Source organism: Sturnira hondurensis, unplaced genomic scaffold (assembly GCF_014824575.4).
Source record: "Sturnira hondurensis isolate 20B ecotype Veracruz unplaced genomic scaffold, ASM1482457v3 Scaffold0006496, whole genome shotgun sequence".
In the NCBI taxonomy this organism is placed as follows: Eukaryota; Metazoa; Chordata; class Mammalia; order Chiroptera; family Phyllostomidae; genus Sturnira; species Sturnira hondurensis.
Genome location: NW_028079127.1, coordinates 25123268 through 25147357, shown reverse-complemented (window position 1 = coordinate 25147357; position 24090 = coordinate 25123268). Strand labels below are relative to the sequence as shown.

At 41.5% G+C, this 24090-nt stretch overlaps 1 protein-coding gene across 2 annotated transcripts in view; it reads right to left on the bottom strand.

The window, feature by feature from the left end:
• The window catches only part of CCDC93 (CCC complex scaffolding subunit CCDC93), a 107259-nt gene extending 88281 nt beyond the window's left edge, over positions 1-18978 (bottom strand). The window contains exons 1-4 of one of the 2 annotated variants that reach the window (XM_037049905.1): positions 18738-18978; positions 12184-12297; positions 10586-10680; positions 2749-2860 (exon numbers count right to left, since the gene is read on the bottom strand). In XM_037049905.1, coding sequence (XP_036905800.1) covers positions 2749-2860; positions 10586-10680; positions 12184-12297; positions 18738-18779 — 363 coding nt within the window. In that variant the 5' untranslated portion in view covers positions 18780-18978. The remainder of the gene's footprint in view (positions 1-2748; positions 2861-10585; positions 10681-12183; positions 12298-18737) is intronic. The other variant, XM_037049904.1, reaches the window with a different exon arrangement.
• Positions 18979-24090: the final 5112 nt, after the last annotated feature.

The following is a 24090-nucleotide window of genomic DNA, read 5'->3' as shown; positions in this document are numbered from 1 at the left end:
AGCACAGCCCAGGACAACAAAGGCAGCTGACTTGCTCAACTCAATTTTGCTCTGCTTTCCTTCAGATGGGGAGATCTAGTTTCTGGCCTTCCATGCTTGTTTCCTATTCAGATTTTCTTCTGTTAATCAGATCTACACTGAATAATTATTTGTCTGGATCCTGGAGAGTGTGATCAGAAAAGGAAAGTAAAGCCTGTTGAGTCATAGGATTCCCTTAGGGAATTGATCACCCTGTTTTGGAGATCCCAGTGTGAAGGGCTATGGAGGGAACACCTTGGATGACCAAGCTCTGCCACAGCTGCCAAGCATTCGGAAAAAATTCCTGCCCACACGGGACTCACATGTCTGGCATGGGAGAAAAAGATATGACCTAGAACTAACAGTGGTTGCAAGCTGGATTGTTTCTCTCTTAGCTGGCATTCAGAGTGTAACCACAGCTTCGCTAAACACAGTGAACATGGGTATCGAGCCTCTAGAGTCACACAAACAGCGAGTTCAAAGTTTCCAAATCTATGGCCCATGACTACTCTCTAAATTGGTCTCCAGCAAAACAGGAAAAGACTACAGACATGTGGTGAGTTTTCATAATGCTAAAGGTATTAAATTTGAAGACCTGTCCTTTATTCTGAGATTTAGGCTAAATGGCATTTCTTTTAGTAAATGATGGTAAAAGCAAGAAAAAACATCCTTGCCTGGAAAAATACAGGTGCAATTATCAGTCAACCTCCATTTTTGCTTTTAAATTTTACAGGTCCATGAAATTAAAATCTGGTAACCACTAGCTAAGGCTCTCACATCTAGACAGAAAGCCCTCCAGCATTCTACTCTCAAAACAGAACCGTTCATTTCACAGACACGCAAAATGCCCACACTAACTATAAAAGATCATTTCCTTTTCATCCCCCTCTCATGCCTGGACTAGATTTTTTTGCCCTCCAAGTTCTGGGATACAGTGGAATAAGGCCTAATCACTAGAGATCCAGGCTTTCAGGGGGAAAAGGCAACAACTTCGCAGAGTGATGGTGTTGGAGGTTTCAGTAAAAATCAACAGAGGGTCCCTACTTCCTGTTTTCACAAAGAGGATTAGGTACCATTTCCCTGAATCACAGAGACAGAAAGTCTCACAGATACAAATCAAATTGTGAGTAAAAGTCTTAACCTCAAATTTACAAATTCATGGTATCTGACTTAAAGTCTAAAGTAGGAAGGATTCCCAGAAGAGTAATAACAACAAGACAACTATATAACACCTATAAAGCACTTACTAAATACGCCAGCGCTTCAGCTTCGTGCTTTACACATAGTAACTTAATTTTCATCCTATCAGGTAGGTCCTATAATGCCTCTATCTCACAGGTGAGAATTTAAGTCTCCAGAGTCCATGTACCTATACTATATAATCCTGACACAGAGTTAAGACTTTTCTAGCAAGGGCTGTGCAGCTTTCTTGTAGGTGGCTGCATGAATAGTGGAGTGGGAAAGTACAAGGTTTGCAGATGGAGAGTTTAGACTGGAACATTTGCTCTTCTACTCTGCCTTTAAACAGATCAATCACCCTCTCTGAGTCTCACTTTTCTGAGATGTTCAGATGAGGCTTATAGATAGATTCTTCAAAGTCTCTATTAGGATTACCGTATTTTTCAGACTATAAGACACACACCTCCCAATTTGGGAGGAAAATGGGGGTGCGAATTATAGCCTGAATGTAGCTTACCTGGCTCGCTGTGGGGGGAGGGGTGGCGGCCTATGTTATTTATGTTATTAAATATTTTACCACATTTTTTGCTTCAAAATTTTTTTCCTATTTCCTCCTCTAAAACCTGGGTGCATCTTACAGTCAGAAAAATCCGGTATATGCAAACTACTGTTCACAATGCAAACAACAAAGTCAAGTCTCTTTGCTTCTCGTCTTTTCAGGGTGCCTAGAGGAGAGGCACAACAGAACTGCAGAGAATATCAGGAGCCACTTAATCACAGAATCTTTGGGAAAAGCTGAGGTGGAGATAAGTCTCCCACCAGGCATTTAGCCATCAAATAAGAACTAAATGACCACGAAGTGCCAGTCAGTCCATGGGGTGCTAGAGACACAACAGTGAGCGAGACAGCCATGGCACTTGCTGTCATGAGGCTTACAGTCTGATGGAGACAGATAAATAACCACAAACTTGAATATATATGGTAAAAATGACAGTATGGAACATGCCTGTGGAGAAAGGGAATGCGGCTATGTGACTGGATATAGCAAAAGAACCTGTTCTAGATTAAAGGGTCAGGGGAAGCTTTCTTGAGAAGGATTGGTGGAACTGAGGCCTGAAGAATAAATATGAATTAGGCAGTTAAGAAGAAAAGGAAAGAGCCTTTTTGGAAAGGCCCTGTGACAGGAGGAAGCATAATAGCCATGAGACAATCTGAATCAGAGGGATTAAAACAGAAAGAACAAAGAAAAGCAAGGCATGAGTCTGGATAGGTCAGAGGTGACCATGCAGGCTGTAGAGTCCTAGCTTTACTAAAAAGACAATGAAGAGCAACTAATGGGGACATTCAAAGATCAGGTGAAGGTGTGAAACTAGGGAAGGTGGAGCACTAGCCACCTTCTGAGGAAGACGTCAGGAAACATCATCACGTTCTGCTGCCACCAAATCCACGCCACACCCATGAGATTCAGAATCTAGGCCGGAGAGCTCGCGAGTCAAGAGTGTTACAGGAATCTGATGTTCAGAGGACAAGAAACCACATAGAGGGTCTCACCTGAACAACAGGAAATATGTGAATAAAATCCATCCCCTGGATCTGGTGAGGCTCCAGTTGGTGTGGACACTTCATCCTTGGAAGAACTGAGACAATTTTTTCTGATAGAGCTCTATTTGGAAAAAACAAGCAAAGAGTGAGAACACACTAAGTGGCCTGTAAGACATCTCTCAAGTCCTGGCAGCATCACAGAAAAACCTAGCACTTTTCAATGCCAGACCATCACCAAATTTCTCTGACTGGAAAATTAGAAAAGAAAAGCACAATTGAGATGTGTTTGTACATGCATGTAAGGCCACAAAACTGTCTTCATCCTTTATTCTAAGATTGTGTGCTTCTTACTTTTTTATATATTTTTTATTTATGAAATTAGGGTGATGTTTGAGGTAGTAGGTATTGTTTTTTAACATCTTTACATGGTAAAATAAAAAGTTATGAGTGCGCCACATTCCTTTACATTTCTCTTACTAACCTCCTTTTTCCATAAACCGCTAGGTTACACTTTTAAAAACTGTTGCAAATATCAGTCAGGCAAAAAATAATTACAGATTTGTGCCAGGTGCCCAGAATATTAAGACAAAATATGAGGCCTCAAGCTCAAGAAAAAATTGTAGTTTTTTACTCTGGTACAAAGTATTTTCAAAATAAAAAAAAGTCTTAAATTTTGATCTGCTAAAATCAATACTAGATTTTGGGGAACCATGTACCCTCCTTCTTTTTTTCCAGAGAGAAATTTTCTGCTTTGCATTAGGGAGGAATGACTTCTCTCCAATACCTTACTTCAGTCCTCCTCCTAGATGGCTGGGGGTAGAAAGGGAGGAATCAGGCTCCCTGAGGTCCCAAAGCATTCTTCTGTCTCTGGAAGTAAGCCCCTCTCTGCTGCTGGAGAAGTTTTTCAGCTCAACCTGGGCCTAGGTGGGTCAGTTTTACGGCAGAAGTGATAGAGGGACTTGGTTACAAGTCCATTTCACCGCAGATTTAAGCCTCTGCCTCTAATCAGCTGATATTTGATCTCCAACGGTCTTCTCATATCTGAATTGAATCCAACTCAAGTGAATAAAAATTATTTAGTGGTTCTGCTAAACCCCAAAGCCATGGCACACACATCAGGAATGTTAAAGTTACAAGGGGAGCTTCTGGCTCAGCCTACAGAGATAGTTTAGACTATATCCTCATATAAGACCCTTATTTAAAAAAAAAAATCTTACCCAGTTACAGCAAATACCATGGCCTTGTTTATAAGTGGAGGGGAATTTGTTAATAAATGAAGGCCCTGGTGAATGAGGTTACTAGGTCTTATTAGATGCTTCAAATTCATTAAGTTTTGGGTCTACCAGAAGTAATCCTTGTTCAAAGAAATCTTGTACCTCTTCATCTTTCTGCAGTTCCATAATCCTTCCCAGGAGACACACCCTTAAAACCAACAGCTAACTCAAGTCTGGATAAGAGAAATTATTTTATCTATGTTCTCTTAGTAGGTTTCATCTTGTCAGTCTTGGTAGGAACTAAGTAATCTAGGGACAAAAGCTAAATGGCTACCCAGGGAATGGTCCCTGGAGAACACATTACGAAAACATTTATATACAGAAAGTAGCTAGCTATACAAGGTGGGACCAAGGTTAAAACTGCTGAGGGAAACAGCCACACCCCCAGCTCCACTCACCTGTAGTATCGATGTCCAGTCTAATAAGTTAAGAATAAAAAACTTGGAGAGGGGAAGACTGATATCCTACTATACAAGTTCACATAAGATAGGAATATCTACTTCTCAGAAGGGAAGCATGTAGGATGCGCGATTTATCCAAAAGGTCCAAGATATGAAAGAAAATTGTCAGGTGGCTCTCAGCCATTCTTGCAGTCCCTCCTCTCTGAGTAGCCTGTCCATGCATCTTTTCTGCCATGAGATGTGTGCCCTGCCTCAGTAGGGAAGCCTGTGGTTGTCCAGCTCTTCCTGGGGCTCAAATTGGAATGTTTGATAGGGTTGTACTAGCAAATCCATTTGGCAATATCTAAGGTGTGCTCTTTCTCTCTGATGAATTTTATTTTTTATTTTCATCTTTACCAGACTCCTATGCCTTGAAACTTCTGAGGGGAAGAAGTGGGTGATTAATTGGCCCTGCTCCCCAAAATTCAAGCCTGTATCCTTGCTCCAGGCAGGTCTTAACTATCTACGGTAGAGGGGGAACACCTTTCTTCTCCGCTGTATTTTAGTTCAGTAGGAGGAAAGCTCCCTCTAGTGGCTATAGGTCTATGGTTTTGCATAGGGTAATGACTGCCTATAATCATTCAGTAGCTTAAAAAAGAAGCTGGAACCCCCAACAACCATCACAACCCTCCACCTTTAGACAAGGTTCTCCTCAGCCAGTCTTTAAAGACAGCCTGTTCACTCAGTTCATTAAGGCCCTGAGGGAGGATGCTGCAGGTCAGCTCAGGGTTTACAACCCTCTTAAACCCACCTCCTTGCTGGCAGCATATGAAGCACCTGAGGCACTAACACTTCCAGGGGACAAAAGCAAGGATTTCTTAGAGAAACCCACCAGTGCCATCTGGCTTCTCCCTGGAGCTCAGGGTGAATCCTCTGACTTTCTAAAACTAAGGGAAAATGACAACTGCAGAGGTCACCAGGCAGGTTTCCTAGTCTAAGATTTTATGATGCCCACATGTCACTATGTGTGATTAGTTTGATTCTTTAGTTTTTAAGAGTGTTCAGTGCACTGTTTCCTCCTCCACTGCAAACAGTTTAAAAGAGGGTGAATTAAACCTGGATCTAAATTCCAGTTCCATTACCTACCCTGGGATTTCTGGCCAAGTCACACAGACGGCTCTGGTCAAATACTCCTACCATAAAATGAAGATAACCCCTGTCCTGCCTATTCAAAGGTTGTTGCAAAGGTTAAGTAATATAAAGCATGCCCACAGATGCTCTACACATAGATGCCTACTAATGTTGTTAAAATGAATTCAGTTATAAGCCTAAAATCTCATCAATGAATCTCTGAGCATAAGTAGTAATAGGGCTTTAGGACAGGCTGGGATGGAGGACAGAAACTCATGGAACCCTCAAGAAAGAAGGATCAAGGAGAATAAGGCCCCAGTTGGCATGCAGAAAAGAGCCTGAAAGATAATCATGCCCTCAGCAGACGAGTGCACTCCTCAGACAGTGCTACCTGGCCACCCATCACATCAGCTGGGATATGGTGAGGCACTGTAAACAGGTAGTATTAGGCTAAATTGCACCTAACCAGAAATTTTGTAAGGAGCAACTCCCAAATAAAAAACATATTCCAAAACCAAACAAAGAAGACTTTTGTATAATTCAGTGCACTGTGGCTATGTCAATTCTCCTACAGATAATAAAGACCCAATTTCCAAAGAAGTGCTAGGAGCATGACAGATAACTTTAAGTCACACAAATCCCTGTCCCCAGCTTTGCCCACAATTACCGTCCATAGCTATGAACTTAAAGGCTACACATCAAGTACGTACCAGAGAACATAACACATCTTTAATCCCTTAACCAAACTCTTTGGGGCCATGTGTTTTAAAATTCAGACTTTTTCAGATGTTTGTACTTTTGTGCACCTAAGAGGCATGCATATACTATACATTATGTAGGACCCCAGTAAAATCTAGAGCAGCACCCTAAAATCAAGTAATATTTATACAGCAAAACTTATGAATATTCACATAAATGGGATCAGTAAAGACAACAAATAGCTTTAAGTTAGTTCAGGTTATATTTTGCTTCCATGAGTTTTGAACCCACACTTAAAAAGAAAAAAAAAAACATTTTCAGTGTGTTTTAGAGTTCAGAAATGTGGATAAAAAATTGAGAACCTGTAAAAAAAACACTATACTCCAATATCTATTAACAGCACTATCACTGATAGAAATGTATCATAACCCACAAGAACAACAAGGTGAAAAAGAACTAAGGACCACTGTAAAATACCAAAAGAAGTTATAGAGAAGATACGTAGAACATAAGAAATGGTAAGACTAGACCAGAAAAACATGCAATGGAAAGAAATCCTAGTATGGCATGGTGCTACAAATGTAAAAAAAAAAAAGCAATCAGCTCAAACTCTAACAGAAAGAGGCTTCAATCAAGAATGTCCTCAAAACCATAGAAATGAAGAATACATGGAGGGTTAGAAACAGGGGGGTGGGAGGAGGAGAAGGGGGGAGAAGGCACAGAAAGTAGCATAGATGGTAGGTAGAAAATAGATAGGGGGGGAGGGCGAGAATAGTGGGGGAAATATAGAATCCAAAGAACTTGAGACACGTGGTTATAAACTAAGGGGGGGAGAATGGTGGGGGAGGGAGGGTGAGGGTGGAGGGGAATGAAGGGGGGGAATAGAACAACTGTAATGGTATAATCAATAAAATATATTAAAAAATAAAAAAAACAAATTAAAAAAAAAAAGAATGTCCTCAAGAAGACAGTGAATTCATGATAGTTGATAGTATGTATATAGACTAAGAAGTGGGCTGATCTTTCCTACAGGTAAAGATATGTGCTTCTTTGTTAACAAGAAAAAAAGGCAATCAGAAACTAAAAAAAAAAGCTATAAAGCGATTTACAGTTGACCCTTGAACCACATAGGGGTTTGGGGCACCGACCCCACAGAGTTGAAAATTTAAATATAACTAGTTAGCCCTCTGCATCTGTGGCTTCTCAACTGCGACTGAAAATACATATGATGTGCCTGATTTTCAGTGACTCATACAGGCCACCTTGCTCCAGCCAAATACTTCAGAATAATCCTTGACTTCCCTCTTAACTCATACCCTGAGGTCCAATCTGTCATGAAATCGTTAATATATCAAAAGTACCCAGAACATGCCTGACACATAGTAGGAGCTCAATATTTGCTGAGTCAATGAATAAGTGAAGAGATTCCTTTTGATTATGATATTTTAAATATTCTACTTTAAACAATATCATTAGGTCCAAAAGATAACATTTCCTCTTCTCTGCTCCCATCACAAGTCTTAGTTCTTACTGTAATATAGATTTACTTTTAGAATTTATCTGTATATAAAGCATGGACAATTTAATTCCTATTATTGAAGAGACTCTAAATATTATGCCCCAAAGATTACAAAAGTAATGTTATAATGGTAGATGGAGGCTGAAAGGTAAAAGAAAAAACAAAGATACTAAAATGTTTACCTTATGTACATAGGAGCCAGGAGAGACTATCTTATGTTTATAAGCCAAGATATAGAAGGTTAAGTAGATTAAAATTATACAAGTGATCATACACAGAAGAGCAGGTGATAAAAGACTGGAAGATGGAAGATAGATGTACTGAGCAGTATAGGGGAGCTAATTTCCTCTTCTCATTAAGTACAAATGAAAGAAAGTGTATACATAGTTGGGAGATGCAGAAGTCACCACTCTGAACAATCTAAAACCTAAATAGTTGAAGATGATTCTTTCCAGGAAATTAAACTGGTGTATAGAATGGGGAGGGTGAGGGAGACAGCTGTATATTTTGTTCCCTTTGGTAGTATCTGAATTTTTTTTAACTTCATGGATTTAACATAATAAAAACAAACAAAAAGACAGGAATAAAAAGCTACCTCTTGATTTAGCCTGAGCAGCAGAGAGCAAAGCCAGGCACCTGGACTCCACTGCCCTGCCTCCCAGTGCAGGACTTTGCTGCAGTGCTGCTCTGGCAGGGTATGAGGCCACAGCCCCACAGCAGCAGGTGTTCCGGGTGCAGGGCCCCATTCTCCACGGCCTGGGCACCGATGAGAACAGTGTCACTGTGTTAAACAACAGGTACCTGGAGAGATGGTCTTAGTACTAAGAATTTTGGTGATTCTGAGGGACTGATTTTTTCTTTTACTATATAGAAACTGTGAACTGGGTTATTTATTGTGTTTTTTTCTTGTCTGCCAGAAGCTCAGGGCTAAATCTGCAGCCCACTCTTAGGAAAACAAGGCATTTTGAGGCCTATTGCAAATGTGTTAGCCTTATCTCCAACCCTGCCTTTTGTCTCCACTGTTTTCCCCTTTCTCTTCCATTTATCTTTGCCTCAACTTTCAGCTATTACTGGTTCGTATGCATATTTGTAAACCATCTTTAATCCATTGGGAAGTGTTGTTTTTCCCTAGGGGAGAATAAGTCTTCAAAAAAAAAAGTAAGTCATAAAATCATTCAGATCTGAGGTCACAAATCCATCTTCTCACAGATAAGGGAGCTGAGGCTTGCCTAAGTTCACACAGATACACAATGGGCTGGCACTGGGGATGCCAAAAGGTCTAATGAAATCACCAAGTCCTAGTGAGCTATGGAAGACCAGACAGGGGGCCCTCAGGTGAGATCTCTAGCAAGGAGCCCGTACCTCCTCCAAAGCAAAGCCTTGTCTTTCAGAGGCAACAGAGGCAACAGGGAAGAAAAGATTCTCTTTTTCTCACCCCATTCAACTTCCATTGAAATTAGCTGCCATTAGAAAGAGATACACTAAGCAGTCTATAGAAACTTTCATCAAGAAAAAGTATTTGAGTTGTTGAACAGCACCACTCATCAGGGAAATGTACAGTAAATCAAAACCACAATGAGCTATCACCTCACGCCTGTTTGAATGGGTGTCAAGCATCAGAGAAAAGAAACCCTTTTTCTTTTCTTGTGTACTGTTGGAGGGACTGTAAATTGGTCTAGCTACAGTGGAAACGACTATGGAAGTTCCTCGAAAAATTCAAAGTAGATCTACCATATAATCCAGAAATTCCACTTTTGGGTATACATTAGAAGAAACCAAAAACACTATCTTAAAGAGTTACCTGCAGCCCTGGCTGGTGTAGCTCAGTGGATTGAGCGCAGGCCTGCGAACCACACGATCGCGGTTCGATTCCCACTCAGGGGCACATGCCTGGGTTGCAGGCCAGTTCCCAGGAAGGGACTCATGAGAGGCAACCATACATTGATATTTCTCTCCTTCTCTCTTTCCCTTCCTCTCTAAAGATAAATATTAAAAAAAAAAAGTTAAAGAGTTACCTGCATTCCCACATTCACTGCATTATTTACAGTGGCCAAGACATGGGAACAACTTAAGTGTTCATCAACAGATGAATGAAGAAAGAAAATGTAGTATATATACCATGGAATATTATTAATCTATAAAAAAGAAGGATATCTTGCTATTTGCAACAACATGGATAGACCTTGAGGAAACTGTGCTAAATGAAATAAGTCAGACAGAGAAGGACAAATAATATGCATGGCCTCACTTAACCAAATTCATAGAAACAGAGAACAGATTGGTGGTTGGCAGAGGTGAGGGTGGGCAAAATGTGCAAAGGTGGTCAAAAGGTACAAAGTTCCATTATTAGATAAAAAAGTTCTGGGGATTTAATGTATAGCATGCTGACTATTTTTATCAATACTACATTATATATCTGAAAGTTGCTAAGAGAATAGATGTTAAAAGTTCTCATCATAAGGAAAAAAATGCATACCTATGTAAGAGGATAGACATTTACTAAACTTACTGTGGTAATCATATATATATATCAAATCAAATCATTATGTTGTACACCTTAAACTAATATGACATTATATATCAATTACATCTCAAAAAAAAACTGGGAAAAAGTTTTTTAAAAAAGTGTTAGAAAGAGCCTAAACAATAAAATAACTCTTATATGCTACTTGTGTGACCATGGCTTCTTTCAGTCTCAGATTTGTAATCTATAAAACTGTGAAATACCTGTTATAGTGAAAATTAAAATAAAATATGTAAAAATGTCTAGCACAACCTCTGGCACATAGTAGACACTCAAAAGTTACTCTTTTTTCCCCTTTAGGCAGACCCTAACAACTCACATTTTTTGACCTATTGTAGAGTTTTCTTGAAAGAGCAAATCAACATCTACGTCAAAGTTGCAGGTGGTAATGCACCACGTCATTCCTCCTACCACCTGCAAGACAAAGAAAATATGTTTTCTCTTTCTAGCTTGGAGAGAGGGAAAGAAATGAAAAGTACTTAAAATATAAATATTTTTTTACAGTCTCAATGAATGTACACAATTTTCTATTGTTAGAGAGGGTATATATGTTCTGACTCTATCAACTACAATTCATCTAAAATAGCACTGTTGAATAAAACTTTCTGCAGTGATGGAAAAGTTCTGTATCTTCACTGTCCAATAGGGCAGCTGCTAGCCACATGTAGTTACTGAGCCCCCGAAATGTGGCTAATGTGACTAAGAAACTGATTTTTATCCCTCCATGGACATATCACACTTGACTTTCTTTATACTGAACAAGACAGACATTAATGCTCAGGTGAGAGAAGCCTTAACCACCCAGTTTCAGGCAAGTACCATATTCCATGTGTTTTATGGACCAGACACATTAATAGCAAAACTGAGATTTTGTGGATCATTACTTAATTTCCATACATCTTTTTTTTTCACCTACCAAAAGGGGATGTGAATCCCTGCTCTACTTTTTTTCACAGGTTTTCTCTGAGATGCAAATGACACTAAGACTAAAAATCCATTTTGAAACAAAATCCTTTTTGAACACAGTTTGATATAAAAACAAAAAACAAAAATAGTGCATCTTACTTCTAGCTGTGCTGTGAACTGTGAGATGCCTGATAACATAAGCATTCCAGGTCCCAGTCCAGATCTAGTTGACCAGAATTTCAATGGTGAGGCCTAGACATCTGTATTCTAAAACAATCCACAGTGATTCTGTTATAGGGAGCCAAGGCTGTGGCCCACTGGAGCACTCGGCAATTTCTTCCACCAGGAAGCTTTCTCGCCTGCCCTGTCTGACCAGCATGCTTCATTTCTGTGTATAGTTCACTGCAGTAGTATTTACTGCATCATGCTATTTATTCTATGCATGTTGCTTTTTCTGTCTCTCTTCCCTATGCTTTAGAGGTCGGACGCTTTGACTATAGAGTATCTGTCTTATCTCTGTGCCCTCAACACCTATTACTAAGCCTAGTGAATAATAACTGTTTCAGGTTCTGCTGAATTAAACTTCACCCCACAGTGACTTCTCCCTCCTCCAAATGAGGCATTTACCATTCATTCAATGAAAATCTGGTAACTGACTGTGAGCACACTGACTTGGGATAGCTCATTAACTCAGATTATTTTATTTTACATAAGTTTTATCTTTCCACCCCAAATTTAAGTTCCTCAAAATGAGTAATTTCAATGGCTCATTTGCATTTCCCAAAGCTTCGTGCATACAAAAGGAATTCAAAATGTATCTATTGATATATTATTTTCTTTTAATAAGAAATTTGAACATTTCCATAATGACCCTGAATTAGGGAGAAAGGAAAACATGAACATGGAGAAAGTAAAACCACAATCTTTTTTCCCTTCCACGGTTAATTAACTATGCCATCCTGATCCCGCCCCCCCAAAAAAGCGTAATGGTTTAGGAACATTTCCTCTTACCTTATCAAAAGGTGACAAGCCTTTAATTCTTGCCCTGAAATACCCAGCTGCAACCAAGAGCTCCAGAATTTCAGTCAATTTGACATTTTGTTCTTCATCTTCTCTTGTTTCTACCTAAAACAAAATTTAAAAGACTGGTAAATGCTACCTTGAATAAAGGAACACCAGGAGTTATCTCCCAATGCCCAATATTGGCAAGTGACGGTGGCTGTATCACTGTAGTCATAAAGGAACATAGGGACACAGTACTGCCAGTTTCACAGAAGAAAGTCCCTAGTCCTCAACAAGCTATTAATCATCATTGGTCAGGGGAGAAGACACGGGCAGCACAGCCTATTCACCAGGTGCTAGAGAAATCCAGAGAAAGGGAGATTAAGGCACATTATCTCCCGGTTCTCTAACACATAGTTTGCTTGACAGGCTCTCAACTAGTTTATAAATTCCTTACAGACAGGAACAAGGTGTTTTTTATTTTTCATTTTTAACTTCATACTCATTTTGGTCCAAATTATTTTTAAAAGGTGCAAGAAAAATTAATTCACATTCGTATGCCTCTCTACACTACTCTTTCTGATCTTTAACACAAATATAAAGAAGGCTTTCAACCCAGAGATATCAAAGGGCCTTATTGGCATATAATAGAACTGCCTTAAAAATAATAAATGTGGACTTCCCAAAGTGTAAGGATACACTAATTGAAATAAAGAACAATTTACAGGGAAACAACAGTAGAATGGATGAAGCTGAGAATCAAATCAATGATTTGAAATATAAGAAAGCAAAAACAAACCAGAAAAATAAAAAGAAAAAAGAATTTTTGAAAATGAGGATAGTATAAGCAGCCCCTGGGACAACTTCAAGAGGTCCAACATTCATATCATATGGGTATATGGGTGCCAGAAGGAGAAGAAAAAGAGCAAGAAATTAGAAATTTATTTGAAAAAAAATAGTGAAACAAAACTTCCCTAACTTGGTGAAGGAAATAGACATGCAAGTCCAGGAAGCACAGAGTCCCAAACTAGATGGGACTAATTAAATGCCAAACTAATTAAAATGCCAAAGGTTAAAGATACTCAAGGTCATGAAAAGCAGGGACCTACAGCCAAGATTGTTGCGCCCAGCAAAGCTATAATTTATAATCAAAGAGAAGATAGGAGCTTCCCAGACAAGAAAATACTAAAGTTGTTCATCATCTCCAAACCCTTATTATATGAAATGTTAAAGGGACTTATTGAAGAAAAAGATCAAAACTATAAACAATAAAATGGCAATAAATACATCTCTATCAACAACTGAATCTAAAAAACAAACTAAGCAAACAAGAAGAACAGAGACAAAATCATGGATATGGAGAACATTTTGATGGTTGCAGGTGGGAGAGGGGTAGGGGAGAATGGGTGAAGAGGTGAAGGGATTAAGAAGTAAAAATAGGGGGGAGTCCTGGCCAAGATGGAGGTGTAGGTAGAAACCCTTCGCTTCCTCTCACAACCAAAAGGAAGATAACAACCAATCTAAAATCAATAAACAACCAGAAGCACCAGAAAATCAAACTGCATGGAACTGTGACAACCAAGGAGTTAAAGAAAAATTCAACCAGAACAACCACACCAGTGCGCTAGGACAAAGAAATATGGCCCAAATGAATAACAGCAAAACCTCAGAACTAAGTGATGAGGACATTGCCAACCTAAATGATGGGGAATTTAAAGCCCTGGTAATCAAAATGCTCAGAGAACTGACTGAGCTTGGTTGAAAAATAAAAGACACCCAAAATGAAATAAAGCAAAATATTCAGGGAACCAACAGTGACAAGAAGGAAACCAGGATTCAAAGCAACGATTGGGAACAAAAGGAAGAAATAAACATCTAACCAGAACAGAATGAAAAAACAAGAGTCCAGAAAAATTAAGAGAGGCTGAGGACTCTCTGGGACAACCTGAAATGTTCCAATATCTAAATTATAGGGGTGCCAGAAGGAGAAGAGCAACAGGAAAAAATTGAAAACTTATTTGAACAAATAATGAAGGAAAACTTCCCCAATCTAGTGAAGGAAATAGACTTCCAGGAAGTCCGAGAAGCCTAAAGAGTCCCAAAGAAACTGGACCCAAGTAGGAACACACCAAGGCACATCATCATTAAGTTGCCCAAGATTAAAGACACAGAGAAAATCCTAAGAGCGGCAAGAGATAAGGAGACAGTTACCTACAAAGGAGTTCTCATAAGGCTATTAGCTGATTTCTCAAAAGAAACCTTACAGGCAAGAAGGGGCTGGAAAGAAATATCTGAAGCCATGAAAGGCAAAGACCTACATCCAAAATTACTCTATCCAGCAAAGCTTTCATTTAGAATGGAAAGGCATAGAAAGTGCTTCCCCAAAAAAGTCAAGTTAAAGAAGTTCATCATCACCAAGCCCTTACTACATGAAACATTAAAAGGGCTAAGAAAAAAGTCTATCTTTTCTATCTAAGAAAAAAGATAAAAAATATGAATAAAATGACAACAAGCTCATAACAATAAAAAAAATGAAACTAAAAGAAAAGAAAAATGATGAAAACTAAGCGAACAGCCAGAACAGGAACAGAATCAGAGAAATGTACATCACACAGAGGGAGTTCAGTGGGGAGGGGGAAGGGAGGAATAAGCAGAAAATGGTACAGGGAAGAAGAAGCATAATTAGTAGGCACAAAATAGACAGGGAAAGATAAAAAATGGTATAGAAAGCAGAGGACTCAAAGAATTTATATATACAACCCATGGACATGAATTAAGCGCAGGTGGTGGTGGAGGGGGAGAGGAATGCTGGAGGGGGTATAGGGGTATAAAGGGGGTAAAATTGGGAAAATTGTAATAGCATAATCAATAAAAAGTACTTAAATTTTTTTAAAGAAGCAAAAATAGGTATTTACAGAATAGCCATGGGCATGTAAAGTACAGTATAGGAAATAGAGTAGCCAAAGAACTTATATGAAACCCATGGACATGAACAATGATGGGAGAATTGCCTGAGAGAGTGGGGTGTTCTGGGTGGAGGGAGGTAAAGGCAGAAAAAATTCAGGACAACTGTAATAGCATAATCAATAAAATATAATGTAAAATAATAAATTTATGTAATACAGATTTGATTTAACGATTTTAATTAATATTCTACCGTTACTTGCAGGTGTTTCTTTACAAGTCAAATATATCTGAATTTTTAGTACTTTTGTTTCCATTCACATTCATGAGCTGTGCCTTTCCTCTCTTGCATCGCTGCAGAAAACTAAAAAAAACAACAACCCATTTTTCTATATAAACCACCACCAAAGTATCCTGATTCAAATCCTTGGACCCACTTCTGACTACTCCCTTACTCAACAATGACTTTAAAATCTTCCTTTATTATGCACTTCACATTAATCCTCCCTTCCCTTTTATTTACACTTCATGCCAGGACTATTGCAACTGCCTCTCAATCTTTCTTCTTTGTCAATTTGATTTGCTCATTTGTTTCTGAATCACAGCTTTTACATCATTATATTTTTAGCTCATCCCCTGGCCTTCATCATTACTACATCACTTACAGACACCATCTGTAAGATAAACTCCAAATGTCTTAGTTTGGCATCCAGATCTTCAGTTGCAACCTATCTTTTCAGCTTCATCCTTCACCTCCCCCCAAAACAATCCAGACACGGCTATGGCCAACACAGACAACCAGTGTTCACACCAGTCTCCTCCTAACATTCCCTGATCATGCAGAAATTACCTTCGAATTCTAGCTCCCATTTGAAGTCAAACCCTACAAATAGAGCCTAAAATGGTCATTTCTCTGCATTTCTATTTTATTTATAATCCATGTCATTCACACAATTAAGTAACAACCTCCTTTGAATGGCATGCCTGTTGTTCCAAATAGACTATTATGTTAGCTGATTCAGGAATGGACCCATACATTATTCACCCATGTTCACCCGTCTGTTCTGAAACAGCATTAGGCTTCAAAGACACACTTGTTATAGAACGACATGATCAGTCATTACATAAAGTGCGTGACCTGCCCCAGTCCTGTATTAGCAAAATGTTTTCATAGTAATGACACTGATAGTGGGAATTCATGTTTACTCTGAAGGACAAACTGCCAGGAGAGGGAGCATAGAGATGAATATATAGTTGAACAAGGAATTAAAGTGATTGTGAATCCAACGGCAGGGGTGGAGGGGTAGAGATGACAACCATGTACCACTTACTCATTTAACTTAACTCTCAAATGACCTTGGCCCAGCCTATCAAAATTTTAAAGCTTACCATTCACTAATTACTACTGGATATGCAAAAATAATGTAATATTAATTATTCACACCTTCTCTTCCTTGGCAAAAGACACACGATGGGTGAAAAACAGCTGTAAGTGGAGAAATTCAAACGGAAGAGAAAGCATGGAGCAGTTATGGTTCATAAAGTTAGAGTAGAAAAGAAAAATGGGATGTACAAGTATTTTCTTAAAACTCGTGGAATATAAAACAGAAAGCTTGCATTTGTTTAATCATCATTTATCATAAAAACACCTGTAAGAAGAGTACAGCTTATCATGGGATGATCACCCCTGCCTCAACTTCTACCTATGGAGCACCCCATGGAAGATGCATTCTTCTCTACCATTCACCCCCAGAATGGAGAAGTATACCATGGCAACATAACCTGTGAAATAATTTTGGGCACAAGACACTGACTGAATGGATAATGCTAGTAAGACCCCAAATTCGTTTCACAGATTAACACTGAAACAAAATGGGAAAGAGCATGAAAGAATGTCTCCTTAAAGTCATAAAAAGCAGCAGGCTGGGTAATACATACAGTTGTTAAAAAAACAAAATTCTGGTGAAGATAAATGACAGAGCTCCTAAACCAGGCACACTAAATTTTCAATTGCATTGTACTATATATTCATGTAAGCTGGAGAGTAGGGCCAAGTCCTGAGCTATCTTTCTATCCTCCACATGCATACCATAAAGGGTTTAAAAAACTGAAGTTAACAGGACTAGTAACAGCTTAATGACACAGACTATACATATTGGTTTTTTAACTAAATGCTATAACTTGATTATATAGTCACCTGTCTGCCTCCTGACTGGCAAGAACTGTTCTAAGCTCTTGGAAAAGTGACAAGTAAGACCTAGCCTCCTAGCAGTAAGAGAAGGGTTAAACATAGGACGCACAGAAGCAGGCTGCTTGTTATTTTAGAAAGATCTCCTTTGGTAGTGGGACATTGAACCCAATGTATTTAAAGTAGAACCAGGGAGACAGGAGTCTACAGCAAAAGACTGGGGAAAAAACTTCATAAAGGCCTAGAATAAAGAAATGGCAAAAAGAAATGTCAAATAAAATATCACAGTACAGATCCCCAGTATTCACAATTCCTGGCATCATCAAAGTATCTTTTGTGTAAGGTTTTACCTAATACAAAGGTTCTGACCACACTTGTTAGGATTCCTAAGATAACAAAATGTACTTACATTCTTGGGACAGAATACACACTGACTGACAGGTAAATCTATCCTTCCATCACTACATCCCAGCTTTTATGCACAGAACAATGTTCTCTCAATTAGCGGGTACTTGTGAGATGAAAGAACTGAGGAGGACGAGGCCAGAGAAGCAAGACTGGCCAGACAGCTAAGAGGAAAGGGACCACTCATCATGCCCAGAAATCAATCCCCTGCCAAAGACCTGCTTCAGAACCTTAGGCAGGGATAGAGATGCAGCGTGGATTCCATTTTTTTTTTTCAAGAATGTAAAAAACTAGATTAGCTTTCGAGTGGATCCACTACAAGAGAAGGCAGCTGTAAACCACCTAGTTAAGTGATGCTTGCATCCAGAAGGAAATGCACTTTCCCTTCCTTTATTTCCAGCCAACGGGGAAAACCGGAAACAAGTGATTATCCCGTCCCTTAGGACCAAGAGAGTGCTTAGTAATAAACACCCCTGGAAGGAAAGGCACCAGTTATCCTTCGGATAAGCAGCAACGTTTCTGCCCGGTGCTGCGTCCCTCTGGGACACCGCGGCAAGCTGATTCAGCTGGGCACAGCCCCCAGGCGTCCTAACGCCGCCGGGTCCCAGCACAGGGATTACTGTAGTGGGGAGTTCCCTCTAGGCACCAAGGAGGGTGGGGCTGGCCGCCAGAACCCCGCGGGTCCAGTGAGGCAGCGGCCGGCGCGAGGTCACTGCCCGTTGCACAACCCGAGCCCAGAGCAAGTCTCGTGACTCCTAGTGCAACAACACCGGCCCTCCGGCCGGAGCAAGAGAGAGCTGGGACCGTGGATTCCGCGGCACCTAGGGCTGCGCTGGAGCAGTTATTGGGCTGGGAAGGCCACCTCAGCCCTAGCAGACCCGGAACTGATCAAATTAGCCCCTGCCCATGCAGGGGGACTTCCTCAGGCCCAGCGGACCCGTCCTCTCCACACACCTGAGGAAGGGGGCGGATGGTCCCAAATGAAGTCGGAGCCCTCTGTGCCCGCCACCTGGCTTGCTCAGCCCTCTCTCAGGAGCCTGCCGGGTCAGGAAGAGGGGTTCCTTACCTCTGGGACATCCTGGCTCTCCGGCCCCCTAGGCAACCCCATGATCCGGCTGGACAGACGTGCGGGTAGCACCAAAGTCCGTGGGGCGCTGGGAGGAAGCTATCCCCGCCGCCACGAAGCTGCTACCGGGGTGAAGTGCAAAGCTGGTACTTCCTCCGCCTCCGCCTCCGCCTCCGCCTCAGCTGCAGCAACCGCCACCGCCAGGACCCAGAGCGCCTTTTCCCTGGTGGAGCATGCGTGGTGAGAGCGGAACTAGGCGCGACTGCGTCTGCGCAGGAACGGCCTGGTTGCGATGGGTCCGGGGCACCTGAGAACTCCAGTCTCGCTTTGGAGGCTTTTCTTCTGCAGAATCTTTGTGCTGGGGCTCAGCGTTTTCCTCCCAGGTGCTTTGTGAAAGGGACTAGTCCCCTGTCTTGGGAAATTTTGCATTCTGATTCTGCTCTGCTTCATGCTTGCATAACTCCAGTGGGTTCGGTTCCCCCTCACCCAAACTTAAGAAGACTACTAGCTCCTGGGTCAGAGTTCCAGCACAGATGAGCTTGGGGATTCCAAATTCAGGCCTGGTGCTAGCTCAGAATCGAGATGTCCCCTTGATACAGGGTGCAGCCAAGAGGGGGCACCCCAAAAAAGATTTGGAATGGTATCCAGAACTCAAGGTGTATAGGAATTATTGGAGAGACATATAAGATGTCCTCACCCCTTCCCCCACAGGTGTGAGCTGGGGGAAGGGACACATGGAGCAGGAACATGAAGGGCTGTTTTGTACAGCCACGGCCTCACAGCTAATCCATGGCATGGTCATTTAACATATCTATAGCCTTTGGTGGGTCACTTGGATATGTTAAATGGCTGTGGCCAGGCTTGGAGCCAGGGGGATGAAGTCACTCCCCCCACCCCCCACACCTGCCCAAGATGTAACTGGGGGGGGGGGGAGGTTTCCCTGAATTACAGCACCTGTGTGGAAGTGTGGAGAAGATTGGCTGTAGGACATGGGGGCCATGCCTGCCCAGACTCACGACGGCAGCCCAGTAAACTTGTAATAATATACTGGTAGGTGTAATGGATTGTGGGAGAAGTCAGAAATAGGGGTACAGAGGAAGATTGGCATGGAGATTTAAACCCAGACACAGCAACCATTGAGGGAGAGCCACGCAGTTTTGGCAGAGTGAGGACCCCCTCTTGCCCAGATGGCTGGGGGAACCGTGTGGCTTTGGTAAAGTGGGGACTCCTGCAGCCAGGTGAAGAAGAAAGCCACACGCTTTTGGTGGAGTGTGGACCCATGCAGCTTTGGTAGAAGTGGCCCACGTGGCCTTGAGTTGCTCCAGTTGGCCATGTGGCCTGGGAAGCAGGAGAGACTTTGCGTGGAAAAATGGGTACAGAGAACTCTTGCCCGTGGACCGTGAGGAGGTGCCGCATGACTTTGGATTAATTGGAGATCCTGCGTGGATAGCGACACAGCTGATGGCACCAGCGGTCAGGAAAAACCCACATGTGCTCTTTTCCTGATTTACAGTACCCAGAGTTAGGACAGGGGGAGAATGGAGAGCTCTGTGTGTGTGTGTGTGTGTGTGTGTGTAGGTGGATATCGTAAAGGACTTTGATATTTTAATGAAGACGTTAGTTCTGTATAGCATTAAATAAACATTTCTTTTCCTTTTCACAAATCTCTGGCATTGAGAGATGTCTTTCCAATTGGCGACTGATGATCAGGCCCAGTAGGGGGTACAGATGGTATTACTATACCACCCTCTGGGGTCCGGGCCTGGTATATCTGTTCTGTAACAGTTTTTTGGCATCCCTGGGTGAACCAAATATTGTCCCCCTTGGACCTCTGTTCTGTAACACCCTGACTAATATGCAAACTTTATATATGGACCAGGAACCAAGCCCCTGGCAAAGGATTCTTCGCATCTGCAAGCCTTACTAATTTCTGAGCCAGTGTGTCTTGTTGCCCAGGAAAACTCATCTGGCTGATGTTCCCCCACCATCCCCAGTTTCTGGTCTTCCTTCTGGTCTTCCTTACCAGAAGGTCAGGGAAGGTCTCTGGGAAGGTCTCAGAGAATTCGGTAATTGTTTTAGCTGCCACATCGCTTACATGATTTACCTGTTATCTGTCCCAGAGGTGGGGAGTTATTTGAAAGACTTCTCCTGGCCACAAGCCACTGTACCTACTCCATAATCCCTTTTCCAGAATTTTTTTCCTCTTCTTTTTTAAAAACACTTTTATTGATTATGTTATTAAAGTTGTCCCATTTCCCCCCTTCATTCCACTTCACCCTGCACACCTGCTCCCACCCACATTCCCCCCTTTAGTTCATATCCATGTGTCATAAGTTCTTTAGCTTCTACATTTCCCATACTATTCTTGCCCTCCCCCTATCTATTTTCTACCTAACATCTATGCTACTTATTTTCTGTGCCTTTTCCCCCTCTCTCCTCCTCCCACTCCCCTGTTGCTAACCCTCCATGTGATCTTAATTCTGTGGTTCTGTTCCTGTTCTAGTTGTTTGTTTAGTTTGCTTTTGTTTTAGATGGGGTTGTTAATAACTGTGAGTTTGCCGTCTTTTTACTGCTCATATTTTTTATCTTCTTTTTCTTAAGTAAGTCGCCTTAACATTTCATATTATAAGGGTTTGGTGATGATGAACTCCTTGAACTTGACCTTATCAGGGAACAACTTTATCTGCCCTTCCATTCTGAATGATAACTTTGCTGGGTAGAGTAATCTTGGATGCAGGTCCTTGCCTTTTATGACTTGGAAAACTTCTTTCCAGCCCCTTCTTGCCTCTAAGGTCTCTTTTGAGAAATCAGCTGACCATCTGATAGGAACTTTTAAAAATATATATACATTTTATTGATTATACCATTACAATTGTTTTATTCCCCCCCTTCATTCACCTCCACCTGCACACTCCCTCCCCCACCATTCTCCCCCCCCCTTAGTTTATAACCACGTGTCTCAAGTTCTTTAGATTCTTTATTTCCCCTACTATTCTTGCCCTCCCCCTATCTATTTTCTACCTACTGTCTATGCTATTTTCTGTACCTTCTCCCCCCTTCTCCTCCTCCCACCCCCCTGTTGCTAACCCTCCATGTGTTCTTCATTTCTATGGTTCCACTCCTGATCTAGCTGTCCTCTTGGTTTGCTTTTGTTTTAGGTGTGGTTGTTAATAACTGTGAGTTTGCTGTCCTTTCACTGTTCATATTTTTCATCTTCTTTTTCTTATATAAGTCCCTTTAGCATTTCATATAATAAGGGCTTGGTGATGATGAACTCCTTGAACTTGACCTTATCTGAGAAGCACTTTATCTGTCCTTCCATTCTAAATGAAAGTTTTGCTGGATAAAGCAATCTTGGCTGTAGGTCTTTGGATTTCATGACTTGGAATACTTCTTTCCAGCCCCTTCTTGCCTGTAAGGTCTCTTTTGAGAAATCCGCTGACAGTCTGATGGGTACTCCTTTGTAGGTGACTGTCCCCTTATCTCTTGCTGCTTCTAGGATTCTCTCCTTCATTTTAGTCTTGGCTAATGTAATTATGATGTGCCTTGGTGTGTTCCTTCTTGGGTCCAACTTCTTTGGGACTCTCTGAGCTTCCTGGATTTCCTGGAAGTCTATTTCCTTTGCCAGACTCGGGAAGTTCTCCTTTATTATTTGTTCAAATAAGTTTTCCACTCATGGCTGTTTTTTCCCCCTTCTGGTACCCCTATAATTCGGATGTTGGAACGTTTAAAGATGTCCTGGAGGTTCCTAAGCCTCTCCTCATTTTTTTTGAATTCTCATTTCTTCATTCTTTTCTGGTTGGATGTTTCATTCTTCTGTCTGGTCCATTCCCTTGATTTGAGTCCCAGTTTCCTCTTCATCACTATTGGTTTCCTGTGCATTTCCCTTCATTTCAATTAGTTTAGCCTTCATGTGTTTCTCTAATTTGTGACTATAATCTACCAGTTCTGTGAGCATCCTGATGACCAGTGTTTTGAACTATGCATCTGAGAGGCTGGCTATTTCATGGTCGCTTAGAGTTATCGGCTATGGGGCTTTGAGTTCTTCTTGAGCCATCTTTGGCCTGTTTGTGCCTGTTATGTATCAGGATCGGAGCCCTAGGTGTTCACCAGAGGAGGGCAACTCAGTCGCTGGGTTGTGACGCTGTATGTGGGGGCGGGGTCAGAGAGGAGCAATGGCGGTCTTGTCTGCTGCCTCCGCTGCTGCCGCCACAGCTGCCACCGTAACCAGGGCCCGCGCATTTCGTCTCACAGTGTGCGAATGTGTGATCGCAGTGAGCCCTCCGCCACTAGGTTCGCCCGCTGGGGCCTGTGCGGTTCGTCTCACTGTGCGCGAATGTGCAACCGCGGTCAGTCTGCCCCACACCCTCGCTGGGTCCGCGCTGCTACCCTGCTGCTACCCCAGCTGCCTGCGTGCCTAGGTTGGGGAATCCTTCCTGTCTGATCCTGCTCTGCTGCTGGCTCTGCTCCTCTTACCGGTCTGGTTGAACGGTTCGTTGTTGTCGGACTTCCGGATAGTTCAATTTTCTGTTCTTTGGCTGTGTCTTTGTTTACTAAACCTTTGTTGTATTCAAACTTGGTTGTGGGAGAAGGCACAGTTTTTCCACTTATGCTTCCATCTTGGCAGAAGTCCTGATAGGAACTCTTTTGTAGGTGACTGTCCCCTTATCTCTTGCTGCTTCGAGGATTCTCTCCTTCATTTTAATCTTGGCTAATGTAAGTATGATGTACCTTGGTGTGAGCTTCCTTGGGTCCAACTTCTTTAGGACTCTGAGCTTCCTGGATTTCCTGGAAGTCTATTTCCTTTGCCAGACTGGGGAAGTTCTCCTTTATTATTTGTTCAAATAAGTTTTCCACTCCTGGCTGTTCCTCTTCCTCTTCTGGTACCCCTATAACTCGGATGTTGGAACATTTCAAGATGTCCTGAAGGTTCCTAAGCCTCCCCTCACTTTTTTTAAATTCTTTTTTCCAATTTTTTTATTTAATCATTTTTCAAGTACACTTTTCTGTTTATTACTCACATCCCATCTCACCCCCCGTGCTCCCCCCCTCCCTCCCATTTCCACATTTTTAAAAATTCTTGTTTCTTCATTTTTTTCTGTTTGGTTGTTTCTTTCTTCCTTCTGGTCCACTCCATTGATTTGAGTCCCAGTTTTCTTCCCATCATTATTGGTTCCCTGTGCATTTTCCTTCATTTCACTTACCGTAGCCTTCATTTGTTCATCTAATTTGTAACCAAAGTTAGCCAATTCTGTGAGCATCCTGATCACCAGTGCTTTGAACTGTGCATCTGATAGGTTGGCTAGTTCTTGGTCACTGAGATGTTTGGGCTCTGGGTCTTTGATCTGTTCTT